This window comes from Macaca thibetana, chromosome X (assembly GCF_024542745.1).
Source record: "Macaca thibetana thibetana isolate TM-01 chromosome X, ASM2454274v1, whole genome shotgun sequence".
Classification (NCBI taxonomy): Eukaryota; Metazoa; Chordata; class Mammalia; order Primates; family Cercopithecidae; genus Macaca; species Macaca thibetana.
The window spans coordinates 36,090,657-36,105,020 of record NC_065598.1 but is presented as its reverse complement, the minus strand read 5'-3'; the positions used below and the strand labels follow the sequence as shown (position 1 = coordinate 36,105,020).

The 14,364-nt window shown below is 36.1% G+C and overlaps 1 protein-coding gene and 1 pseudogene across 1 annotated transcript in view; both read right to left on the bottom strand.

Annotated features, from left to right (window-relative positions):
- The window catches only part of CFAP47 (cilia and flagella associated protein 47), a 439,964-nt gene that overhangs the window by 168,083 nt on the left and 257,517 nt on the right, over nt 1-14,364 (bottom strand). Inside the window, exon 45 of the mRNA XM_050776518.1 lies at nt 12,399-12,552. Coding sequence (XP_050632475.1) covers nt 12,399-12,552 — 154 coding nt within the window. The remainder of the gene's footprint in view (nt 1-12,398; nt 12,553-14,364) is intronic.
- On the bottom strand, nt 5,166-6,115 carry LOC126946351 (high mobility group protein B1-like; annotated as a pseudogene).

The following is a 14,364-nucleotide window of genomic DNA, read 5'->3' as shown; positions in this document are numbered from 1 at the left end:
GAGAAAATAACGATAGTGAAAGAAATCTTATCTAACGGAGTCCATCTTGCTTCTAACCTCCAAGCCATCATTGTTTACTTCTGGGCATGAGCCAAAATAACTCTGGGAGGAACTTATAGTTTAACTTTGAAACAAAGATGGTAACAGCTCTTTCCCCAAACAAATCCCCTTCCCACCTGGGGACGAGACTGCCTTTACAGAACTAACACATTAGACAAAACATTAGAAATTATGGTTTAGGAGTCATGCAACCGGAGGCTGCAAGAGTCTGAACCTTCCCAAATTGCTCCTGGGGATAACATCACTATTGTAAAGTCCAAGATCGGTGCTTGAGATATTTTGTAGACCCTGTATCCTGGATGGATCAGTTGCCACGAGCCAGATGATAAACTGGCTCATCTGGTCTTGTGGCCTCCACCCAGGAACCGACTTAGTGCAAGAGGATGGCTTTGACCCCCTGTGATTTCATCTCCGACCTGACCAATAAGCAATCCCCACTTCTCCAGCCCTTACCTGACAAATTATCCTTAAAAACTCTGATCCTTGAATTCTTGGGGAGACTGATCTGAGTAATAATAAAACTTGAGTCTCCCATACAGCCAGCTCTGCATAAATTAAACTCAATCTCTATTACAATTCCCCTGTTTTGATAAATTGGCTCTGAATAGGCAGCAGGCAAGGAGAACCCATTGGGTGGTTACAATGCAAATGAGGAGGCAGGGCTAACAGATCCAGCATCAGACTGGTACTCACTAGACTGTAAGTATGACATGGGAGACTGGTGGTCAGCACAGATGGGCCTCTGGATCCCACTCCTGAGATAGAAACTGGCTCAGGACCTGGGATGGAACATATCAACAGGGATGGTAGGGGGAAGGGAAAGAAATCAGAAATTTTCTACATTTAACGCTACTGACAATGTAACTAGTAGACTTCTTTAAAATAACAATTGCTTGTCACAAGAGGGCACTAGCTGCGGGGGTCGGCCCGCAGACCCTGACCCAAACGACGGATGAATAAAACGTACACTGACACACAGATATTCTATTTTGCCAGTCCTGCTGAGTGTCCAGCCGCCTGCACACCAAGAGAGGTTTGTCATTGCGGCCAGCCCTGAGCGGCTCACACTCCAGGCATTTATTTCGTATACAATTAACAACAGAAGCTCTGAGTCAACACACTTGTGGATAATTAACATGGTTAAGAGAGTAGTTCTCAGAATGATTAAAGCTCAGGTACCGTGGTCTAAAGTTAAATATCATTAGGGGGCAATATCTCTAGTTGACCTTCCCCGGAGAGGGCCATCTGGCTCAAAGGTTAGTTGGAGGTAGGGTAAACAGACTTAACTGGGGAAGCCTCTATTGTCCCTAGTATTTACCCTATGACCTAATGCTCTAAGGTAAGCATCGGCTGCCTTCAGCCTGTTCAATTGTTACAAGCTATGTAACCTTTCAGCCTTCCAAAAGGTTTGTGACTACTCCCTATAACTTTTCCTAATATTTCCCTGTAATATTTCTACCATTCTGATTGAATCCCACCAGACAACATTTCTGTGTGTGATACATTTTATATGCTTCCTCCAGTTGTTTTATGTGCTTCCTCCAATTCCTTTGCTGCCACCACCTCCACCAATCTCAGCCACTTGTCTTTTTTCCAGGTTCGTCTCCTTGGGGGTGACCTATATCTTGCATCAGAAGCAACAGAGCCAACCCCTTGACTGCTGCTTTACAACCAAGCAGACCTGCCCCCATGCTCAGTTTCAGGCTCCTTCTGCCTTGGCAGAGCATGGTATTTGACACCTTAGCTAGAGAATGCTGCCTTAAATGCTAGGGCCCTGGTGTAAAGTTTAGGAAACAGGAACAGGAGACAAGGAGGTAAACATGCAGATAAAATTCCTTTTCTTTTCTCTCTCACATTGATTGCTCAAGGGTACTTTGCAGAGACACCTGCTGAGCAATCTGATGCATATACAGTCATGCACTATCTGGTCAACCACTGGGTGCCTATATGATGGTGGTCCCATAAGATTATAATGGAGATGAAGAACTCCTATTGCCTAGTGATGCCGTAATGTCCTGCTGCAATGCATATTATATGGTGATGCTGGTGTAAACAAACCTACCGAGCTGCCAGTGGTATAAAAGCTTAGCACATACAATTATGTACAGTTCATAAAACTTTATGGAAATAAATTACCAGAATTTATTTGCCGTGGCAAATAATGACCAGACTGTGTTGCTGATTTATGTATTTATTATATTATACTTTTCCTTGTTATTTTAGGGTGTACTTCTACTTATTTGAAAAAAAAAATTAACTGTAAAATAGTCTCAGGCAGTTACTTCAGGAGGTATTCCAGAATAAAATATTGTTATTATAGTTATTATAGAAGATGACAGCTCCATGCATGCGATTGTTCCTAAAGACCTTCCAGTGTGGGACAAGATGTGGAGGTAGAAGATAGTGATATTGATGATCCTGACTCTTGTGTAGGCCTAGGGTAATGTGTGTGCTTGTGTCTTAGTTTTTAACAAAGAAGTTTAAGAAGTAAAATAAATAAATAAAGTTTAAAATAAAAAAGTTTATAGAATAAGGATATAAAGAACGAAAATATTTTTGTACAGCTATATATGTTTTAGCTAAGTTTTATTACAAGAGTCAACAAGTTTAAAAATATTAAGAAGTTTATAAAGCAAAAAAGTTACAGTAAGCCAAGATTAATTTATTATTATACAAAATTTTTAAAAATAAATTTAGTGTAGCCTAAGTATACAGTGTTTATAAAGTCCACAGGAATGGCCAGTAATCTTCTAGGACTTCGCATTCACTCACCACTCATTCACTGACTCACCTAGAGCAATTTCCAGTCCTATAAGTTCCATACATGGTAAGTGCCCTGTATAGGTATATCTTTTTAAAAATATTTTATACCCCATTTGTACTGTACCTTTTCTAGGTTTAGATGTGTTTAGCTACACAAATGCTTAGCCTTGTGTTACAATTGCTTACAGTATTTGGTACATTAACTTGTTGTGTAGGTTTGTAGCCTCAGAGCAATAGGTTGTACCATACAGCCTAGATGATTAGTAGGCTATACCATCTAAGTTTGTGTAAGTACACTGTGATGTTCACAAAAAGATGAAACCACCTAACAAAGCATTTCTCAGTATGTATCCCCTTTGTTAAGCCATGCATGATTGTATTCACAGAGGTAAGCTGTGGATACTGAGGCAACAGCTCATGTATCATGCATTGCTTTACCTCCCATCCTTCCCTTCCTTGTTTCTATTTTTATTTTTCCACTCTCAGTGCCCTAAATTTGCATCTCCCAAGTAAAGTATTCGTATTTAGTTATTGCTTAAGGTTTTATTTTCTAGGGGATTCAAACTAAGATAATTACTAGAGTAAAAATAAACAGCATTGTGACTTCACATTTTGTGCAGCATAACATAATGGAAACAGAATAGAGGAAGATTTAGCAGGCTTACTCAGTATACTTACTCTAATTACTTAGTAGACTTGAATGCTAACTCAGGAGACTTGATGTGATCTCCTATATGGTCTGTGAAGACACTTAAATTTCCTGGGCCTAACATTCTCCCTTTTACAAATGGAGATGTTGTACCATGGTGGCATTAGGCTGTGCAAGTGGTGGTTCCCCAGTTTATTCTAATATAAGGATTAACTACACAAGTGATCTGGGCAGGGAGAATTTTGATAATATAGGTTCCTAGACGACTTCCAACCTGAGAATAATTCAGTAGGCCTAGAGTTGGACCTGGAATATGTATTTTGTTGCAGGTACCCAGGTACCACTGATGTACATCCAGAGTTGGTGACCACTGGCAAACAATAACCAAAAGTGAGCTGGAGTGGCTATACTACAATTACAAATGGACTTTAAGTCAAAAAATGTTAAAAGAGCCAAAGAATGTCATTATAGAATGATGAAAGATTCCATTATTTAAGAACATACAGCAATTAGAAACATATATGACCATAAAATGTAATCCTCAAATATATAAAACACACACTGACAGAATTAAAGAGAGAAATAGGCTTTTTAATAATAATATATAATAATAATAGTTGGAGGTTTCAATACCTCACTTTCGATGCAGTGGCATGATCCTGGCTCATTGCACCCTCCGCCTCCCAGGTTCAAGCAATTCTCGTGTTTCAGCCTCCCAAGTAGCTGGGATCACAGGCTTGTGCCACCATGCCCATCTAATTTTTGTGTTTTTAGTAGAGACGGGGTTTTGCCATGTTGGCCAGGCTAGTCTCGAACTCCTGGTCTCAAGCAATCTGCCCACCTTGGCCTCCCAAAGTGCTCGGATTACAAGCATGATGAGCCACTGCTCCTGGCTGTGTATAGTTTTTAAATTGGTGTCCTTGCAGAGGGGATGATCCATGGAGCCTTGTAATCTGCCATCTTGCTCTGCTTATCCCTGATATACTTTCAACATACAAAAATATCGTGTTTCTGTATATTTGCAATGAATAATTTAGCATGAAATTAAGAAAGCAATTGTTTTTAAGATATTATCAAAAAGAATAAAATCAGAATATATTTTAAAAAGTGTAAAACTTATACTCTGAGAAATATAAAACCCGTTGAAAAAATAAAGAATTTCTAAAGAAATGAAAAAAAATCATTCCAAATTTCTGATTCAAGACAATATTGTTAAGATAACAATCTTCCCCAAATTATCTACAGAATCAATGCAATACTTCTCAGAAGGCCAGTAGGCTTCTTCTTATAAATCAACAAGCAGATTCTAAAATCCATAAGCAGTTGGGAAGGGTCTGGAATAAGCAAAATAATCTTTTTAAAAAGAAAAATATTTCAGGACGCACACTTTCTGATTTCAAAACTTACTACAAAGCGATAGTAATTAGACCAGTTTGGGACTGGCATGAGGACAGACATGAAGACCAATGGGATAAAGTAAAGAATACAGAAATAAACTGTGTATCTATCATCAATTGATTTTTTTATTTCAAAAATTGTATTTATTTAGAAGCATTCAGAATGTCAATAAAACAGCTGCAACTGTTTCTTTTTTGCAATTAGAGTGATATTCAGTTAACAGAGCAATTCTTTCGTGTTAGATGCATCACAATTGAAAAAGAAAAAACTACCATCCCCATATATAACTAATTTGTGCTGTGCACTAACAAGAACCTGATTTAAATTTCCATGACAATTTACAACCCCCATATTCTACTAGGCAAGGTTAGTAGCTATTGAAAATACCACCAGAACAGGACTTTCTAAAGACACATTCAGTAGTGTGTTAATTATACACACACAAAAAAAGACTGTACAGTTTACAAACAAATGTTATACAGCCTTACATTTCAATTTTTTTCTTTAAAAGGAGTGAGTTGTGTACAAGGGGATTAAATGCTTTATAGACAAGAAAAAAAAAAACTACAGTAGAACCAACTTATTCATCATCATCATCTTCTTCTTCTTCCTCCCCCTGATCCTCATCTTCTTCATCTTCCTCCTCTTCCTTCTTTTTCTTACTTTTTTCAGCCTTTACAACTCCCTTTTTTGCTGCATCAGGCTTTCCTTTAGCTTGATATGCAGCAATATCCTTTTTGTATTTTGTCTTCAGCTTCGCAGCCTTCTTTTCATAAGGCTGCTTGTCATCTGCAGCGGTGTTATTCCACATCCCTCCCAGTTTCTTTGCAATATCACTAGTGGACTGGACGGATGTTCTCCTTTGATTTTTGGGCGATACTCAGAGCAGAACAGAAAAAAGGCTGAAGGAGGCATCTTAGGTGCATTGAGATCCTTGAAATTCTTTTTTGTTTCCCCCTTAATAGGGACATATTTTCATCTCTCTTTCATAACAGGCCTTGTCTGCCTTTGCCATGTCTTCAAATTTTCCTTTCTCTTTAACAGACATGGTCTTCCACCTCTCTGAGCAGTTCTTAGAAAACTCGGAGAAACTGACTGAAGCATCTAGTTGTTTCTTCTTGTGCTCCTCCTGATAAGTTTGCACAAAAAATGCATGATGACATTTTGCCTCTTGGCTTCCTAGGGTCTCCTTTGCCCATCTTTACTTACTTTTCTTCAGTGAGGCACAGAAACGCCCAGTGCCTGCCTGGCTCTCACTTGCCCTGGCACTGTCTCTGTGGAGATCAATGTACTGCAATGGCTGTGAGAGGGTCAACTGATTTTCAACAAAGGTGCCAAGATCATTCAATGTGGAAAGAGTAGTGTTTTCAACAAATGCTGCTAAGATGACTTGGTAGCCACATGCAAAGGAATGAAGTTCTCACAGGATATACAGATATTAACATAAAATGGATAAAAGACCTAAATGTGAGAGCTAAAGCCATAAAAGTCTTAGAAGAAACATAAGGATAAATCTTCATGACGTCACATTTGGCAATGGTTTCTTAGATATGATCAAAAGCAAGAGCAACAAGAACAACAAAAACAGTTAAACTGGACTTCACTGAAATCAAAAAACTCCTGTGCTTCAAAGGATGCTATCAAGAGAGTAAAAAGACAACTCACAGAATGGGAGAAAATACTTGCAAATCGTGTATCTATCTGATAAGATATTGTATCTGAAATACAGAAAGAACACTTGCAACTCAATGATGAAAAGACAACTCAATTTTTAAAGTGGGTAAAAAAATCTGAATAGACATTTATACAAATAAGGTATACAAATGGCAAATAAGCACATGGAAAAGTGCTCAACATCATTATTCATCAGGAAAATGGCAATGAAAACCTCAATAAGACACCACTTCCACTCACTAGGATGGCTAGAATCAAGAAGTCAGACAATAACAGGTCTATGATGTGGAATAATTAGAATCCTCATACGCTGTTGGTGGGAATGTAAGATGGTGCAGCCACTTTGGAAAAAATTTTGGCAGTTTTTCAAATGGTTAAACATAGGATTACCCATATGATCCAACACTTCTACTCACAGACATATATCCAAGATAAATAAAAACATATGTCTGCATAAAACCTTGTACACAAATGTTGATAGCAGCATTATTCATGGTAGCTAAAAGGTAGAAACAACCCAAATGTCCATTAACTGATGAATGGATAAACAAAGTAGGGCATAGTCACAAAATGGAATATTATTTGATCATTACAAGAAATGGCATACTGCTAAGTGAAGAAGCCAGTCAGAAAATATAACATACGATTCATTTTACAGGAGATCTCCAAAATAGGCACTTCTATAGAGATAGACATTAGATTAGTGACTGCTTAAGGATGATGGGATGGTGGATGATGGAGGGGCATGATATCTAAAGAGTACTGGGTTTCTTTCTGAGACCATAAAAGTGTTCTAAAATTGATTGTGTTAATGACTACAGATATTTATAAATATACTGAAAACTATTGAATTGTACATTTTAAATCTGTCAATTGTATGGTATGTGAATGATATCTCAACAAAGCTTAAAATCAAAATACATAGAGGAATAGAGATCAGGAGTGTGAGCACAGGTGAAGATCCTTTTATTTTTTACTTGATGTAAATTCAAATGACAAGTATTATCCTTTATGGTTATTTTTGCAACTCTTCTAGGAAGATAGACTATAATAAAATTTATTACACTTATAATTAAATTTAAAGACCAAAAACAGAGTTGTCATTTCATTGCTCTTGCTAATTTGGGTTTTCTAAAAAATTTATTTTTCGATCTTATAAGATTTAAATGTAGTATATGAATTACTGATTTTCTTCCAGAATCTAATCACATTCTTTTTTTTTTTTTTTTTTTTTTTTTTTTTTTGAGATGGAGTCTCGCTCTGTCGCCCAGGCTGGAGTGCAGTGGTGCGATCTCAGCTCTCCACAAGCTCTGCCTCCCGGGTTCATGCCATTCTCCTGCCTCAGCCTCCCAAGTAGCTGGGACTACAGGTGCCCGCCACCACGTCTGGCTAATTTTTTTGTATTTTTAGTAGAGACGGGGTTTAACCGTGTTAGCCAGGATAGTCTTGATCTCCTGACCTCATGATCTGCCTGCCTCACCCTCCCAAACTGCTGGGACTACAGGCGTGAGCCACTGAGCCTGGCCCTATCACATTCTTATATAGACCATATTTGGACAGGATGCTTGACAATTGTGGCAATCCTATCTGAAAGATACATATAAATTATATTTCTAAGTGAGTTAAAGAAATTCAGTTTTAAATTTGTTTTGCAAATTTGAAGAGTTTTTGCCAAAAACAAATGTGACAAATATAATAGCACAAGCTGAGCCCTTGGTATTTTGAGAAAAATTAACTCAATCTTACTTTTAATATTAGGTAAGTTTTGGCAATGCTAACAATAAAGTATAATAGATTTGTTCCAATTAAAGTCAGCTTACATCATTAAAACTAACATTTAATTTGATATTCTGTTAAATAAAATTAATTTTTTATCCTGTTTGAAATGTACTTGTGGTTACTCCATATAACAGAATGTAGAGCTTATTTTTGAAGTATATTTTATAAGTTTTTTGTTTTTGCTTTTTTATTTGTTTTTATTTTTTGGGGGGAACAGAGTTTCACTCTTGTTGCCCAGGCTGAAGTGCAATGGTGTGATCTCGGCTCACTGCAACCTCTGCCTCCCAGGTTCTAGCAATTCTCCTGCCTCAGCCTCCCAAGTTGCTGGGATTACAGGCACCCACCACCACGCCAGGCTGATTTTTGTATTTTTAGTAGAGATGGGGTTTCACCATGTTGGCCACACTGGTCTCAAACTCCTGACCTCAGGTGATCCACCCATCTCGGCCTCCCAAAGTGCTGGGATTACAGGCATGAGCCACCGCACCTCACCTATTTTATAAGTTTTAAGGATTAATTTAATTTCATTTTTTCACAAATTTTCAATTTTATTTTGAGGCTGAAAAGTAATTTAGCTATTAATGTATTTAATCTTTGTAAAATGAGAACTGCAGTTGACCTATGAACAACATGTATTTGAACTGCATGGGTGCACTTACATGCAGAGATTTTTCCAACCAAATGCAGATAGAAAATGCAGTGTCCATGGGCCATGAACCTGTGTACACCCAGGGCTGAGTTTTCTCATCAGTGAGTTCTCCCAGATCCGTTGTGGAACTTGAGTATGAGTGGATTTGAGTATACATGGGTGGTTTTGGAACAAATCCATTGTGCATACTGAGGTATGACTGTACATATAGTATTAGTTATTGATAATAAATATTTTCTACATATTTATAATTATATTACATATTAAAAAGTTGTCATGGATGATTTACTGGTATTTCAGTCACCAGTTTAACTGCTAATTATTAGTGAATATTTTAAAATTAGGGAAATTAGAATAAGGTGGGAGAAGGGAGAGAAGGATAACAGTGCTCCTACAATATGCTCTTCTAACATGTCTGTCACATTAGAAGATCAATATTTAGATCAATATTTTGAATTAATCTAATTTCTTCTTGTTCTCCCAAGAGAGAAGGAGCAGAAGAAATTGTAGCAATACAAAATACTAGCAACTGAAGTCATAACACTTAGGAATGAGGGTTTTGAGCTCCACATTAAGTGATCAGCAAAACCAGCCCAGAGCATTTTGTTTGAGTGCTTTGCAAATATTGCTCATATAGGACCCTGTATATTGGGGAAGTGATTTGGATAATCGCTAGTGGAAACATAGCAGGTCTCCTGCTTAGCTATGCTGTTTAAGGCCAATAAAGCTCTGCCTGTCCGTAAATTTCAACATCCCGGGAACCACATGTGGAAGGGATTGTAAGTCAATATCTACACCCAGGTTCAATTCTGAGTTTTCTGACGCATGAGGTTGTCACAGTTTGTGGGAGGGGCCTTCTAAAAGAGCAATTAATGTAAAATTAGAAATATAAAAGTAGGAACAGGGACTAGGAAAGGAGGTCAAAAAAGTAAAGAGTCATAAAGCTTCTGCTCCTTTGGTATCACAGTAAATCTGTCCCTAAAATCACTAAATGTTTCAGTAAAGACTGATTGACAACATTAATAGGAGAAGAAAGAAAGCCACTTTTTTAATATCTTAAAACTAGCTTCTTTTGATGAGTTTAGAACTTCAGTGATCATAAATATGGCCCTACTTCTACCCATCTTCTGCAGCTAGGGGAACACTGGGCTATCCCTGGTTCTCCAGATAAATTATTGTCATTTGTTTGTTTCTCCATGACACCAAAAAAAAAAAAAAAGTTTTATTTCCATATTGCCATATTTATTGTCAGGAATTTGCTTGTTCATTCTCCTAAAATCAGTTTATACCATAAAAATATGTTTTCTAAACACGTAACTCTAATCTTCTAAGGCACAAATTCTAATAGAATTCCATTTATTAAAGTTACAATGCTTGCATCCCATTCCTTTTTTATTATTCAAGTCCACCTCTGAACAGCAGAATGCACAGAGTTTAGGGCATGCCTTTTATTTGATTTGTTACTATACTGAGTTATAATATCCTACTTTTGAAAGTTTCCTAATATCTTTCTTCTTAAACTTACTTCATTTAAGTGCCTGTTTAAGACAGTGAAAACAGAAACATAGGATGAAAAGATCCCTTTATAATCTCAGTTGCACAGAAAATTGAGTTAGACATAAACCATGATAGGCCAAATACATTTAAAAGTTTTATCATGATCATTCAAAATTGTTTGCCATTTTATTTTTTCATATTTTGACAGTAATCATCTTACCAAAATGGATAATCAATAATTGATATGAAAGAAAAAACCAGCCTTAGAAAAATATCTGATTGAACAGATTTTTAAATGTAAATAATTTCACACTTACTTACAATTAAAAACTATTTAAATATGAGACAGTCTTCATGAGTGTTTAATAAGGCTATACTTCAAGTTTTAAGTCAATTCTATTCTGCGTATCCTTGGTTATACATTTTCTCAAAGTGAAATGCTTTAAAATTTGAATTATCGTATACAGTCAACTGAATTAATTCTTAATTTTATTTACAAACACATTCTATACGTGTCTATATATAACACTTATTTTATTATAAGAGCTACTTATCTGTGAGTCCACCAAAGGAAAGAATAAGGCAATTTTTATCTTTTTGCCTAGGGAAATTGATGCTCAACATTGTCGATGAATGAATGGCTGAAAAAATACATTCACAATTCTCTCTGTGTTTTAAAGTAGACACGGCTTTATCCAGTTATCTCAAAAGGGATTAAAAAGTTACTAAAACAAGTTATTCATTTAAAGTCCTAATAGCACATTGAAAAGCTGAAGTTAATAAAGATTTTAAAAAGACAATGACTTATGACGAAAGGTCTCTGACTGATTGCTGGTAAGCAAATATCCCCCTGCAGTTGTTTGGCTGGCTCAGGTTATTTTTATTTTTACTTTTTGAATGTGAATGTTTAGACAGGGCATCTACTCTCTAGTTCACCATAGGATCTATCATCCCTGTTACCTTGACCAGACCTAACTCTTAATTCCTTGTTACTTGCATGGCCACTTAGCATTTGAGTCTGGGATCTCAGTTTTCCTAGGGAGGGAAAGCAAACAGACCATCTTGTAATTTATACATTGTAATCACCCTTTCAGGCTTACAAATATTTTGTAGCCAACACAGATCCATACTAGAATAACAAATGAAGATTTAACAAGACTAAATTTAGCAAAAGCATAAGTGAAAATCCATGATACTGGAATTATGGAGCATTCTAGAAATAGCCTTAGTGAATAAATTACATTCCTACCATTATCCAGTTGTTTGAAAAGAACTGAAATGAAAAAGAAAGGTAATTTTGAATAGTTAAAAATATGTAGTCACTTGTTTAAGTCTTATCACTTGTATTTAGTAACGTTAGTGTATCAATATTCATATTAAATTTGGATTAAACCTTATTGATCATGGCAACAGAATAAAGGGGCACCAGGAGATCAAAAATAAGTACAGTACTCAATAAAAATCCTGCTCCAGATCAAAGATAAGTTACTCATATATAACACATTCTTCTCCTCTGATAACCTCTAACCATCAACATTTTTCCTTTCTTTTAGAGGCAGCCTAAGCCTCAACTTCAGCACAACTTCTGTAACCAAGTTCACTCTCAAAGCAAGAACTCACCTTCCTCAAAGTGCACTTATTATCTATCAGATTACTAACCTTTAACAAATTTGTAAGCCTGCAAGTTTTGGTACCAGTAATTTAGCACCCAAATTCAGTACATAATTTCGATTACTGTGATGTAATATGTTGATTATATATAATGCAAAGCATCATTCAATAACTGGTATTTACTTCACTGAAACTCTTCAATTATATTATGAACACTTTGTCAGTAAAAGTGTAATCTCTTTTTGCCTCAACTGTGAAGTGAATACATCGCCATTCCTGGAACACTGTTAGATTTTCAGGCCGCACATCACTGATTACCTTTTGTTTTTGAAAGTTTAATTACTTGAGGTTCTGGAACCTGAGGAATGTAGATTTTCTCGGGGATATAAAAATATTCTGGAAGGCTCACTTCTGTTATGTATGAAACGGTCTTAGGCTTCCTCAACTTTGAAATATGAAAGAGCATAAGAGTCTGTGAACAAACAGTAAAATTAGAATGCAATTTTCTTAACTTTCACCTCCAAAACACAAAAGACAGCATTATGTATTTAGACTATACTTTTGAGGAAAAAATCCAAGGATTGAATTTGGTCATTTCATTATTTTTATTTAATTATTTTTATTTAAATGCAATTTTCTTAACTTTCACCTCCAAAACACAAAAGACAGCATTATGTATTTAGACTATACTTTTGAGGAAAAAATCCAAGGATTGAATTTGGTCATTTCATTATTTTTATTTAATTGGTGGAAAACAGTATAAACACATTTCAGAAAAACAGTGGAGTCCTCTTTTATTGAGAGATGACCAATGTCCCCCGCACTAATGCTTTCAGTGTTGAGAAATTCATTGCCTTGGGAGGAAACCATTCCACCGCTGACCAGCATTTGAGAACGTGTTTTTCTCGAGTTGAAACCTGTACTCCTTCATATTTACCCATCAGATACATCAGATACATTCTTATTAGTAGCACAGACTGAGGCCTCCTATTTCACTAACGACAATTTTGTGAATTTATAAAAACAACTGGGTCCCACCCCTCCACAGATGTTCAAAAACTCTCTTACCTAGGTTTGTTATTTTTAGTTCCTCAATGATTACTCATATAATGGGGGTTACAACAACTCACCTCCATGCATATCCTCCTCTAGACAAAATTTAGTTCAACAGTATTCTTCGTAAAGTGGGACACTTAATATAAGCCCAGATCTCTAAGTGTAAGTGAAGCAAGTTAAAAGTGACTTTTGTTTCTTTAGGTATATTTTCAATTCAGTTAAACAACGACAAGGCTCATATCATGCATAAGATGTCAAAGAATAGACAAAAACATGTGAGAAAAGCTCTTAAGATTCTAGGATTTCACAATCTGACAGGAGAAACAGATAAACATAAAAGTAAATCTAATAAAAACATAATGTATTAAATGTAACAATGAACACATATGCTGCGTTCCAAGGAAAAAGCTAAAGGAAGAAGGAGAAAGAAACTATATACATATGCATACACAATGAAAAGGCTAGTCATGGACAAAATAACACCTGTCTCAACCATTTGTAATTTAAATAAAATGTTTTGACAAGAGGTAATAATGAAGAAAATCAATTGAAAAAGAAAATGGGAGGGCATTATGACAGGCTTAAATTTTGAAATAGCCACTAATCAAAAAATGTTAATGTAATAGTGTACTGAAAGTTGAACATAAACCTTCTGAAATTTATTGTTCTATATCAGAAAGAAGTGGTTTGGTTTGAGCTAAAGAAAACCATCAACTTCTTAGAAGCACAGTACAGTCAAGAAAGTATGAAAGCCTCAGGATTTAACATTTTTGAGTCAATCAGAAATTCAAAATCCAGGCCATTTAAAAAATATCATCACCAATTGTTAGAAGTCTGGGATTAGGCTGTATTGATTCTAGCATTCTGACAAATAAAAAAAAGAAATAATTTATACAGTGCCAAGTATTTTGATATATATAAATGAAGATAAATCTTAAACAATAAGAATGAAAAATGTATGTAAAAATGTAAGTTGCCAAAACGGAATCTTACTAATAGCTTTTTTGTTTTTTCTTTTCTTTTTTTTTTCGAGACGGGGTTTCACTCTTGTTGCCAGGGCTGGAGTGCAAAGGCGTGATCTCAGTTCGCTGCAACCTCCGCCTCCCAGGTTCGAGCAATTCTCCTGTCTCGGCCTCCTAAGTAGCTGAGATTACAGGCACATGCCACCACGCTTGGCTAAGTTTTTTGTATTTTTATTGGAGACCAGGTTTCATATTGGTCAGGCCGG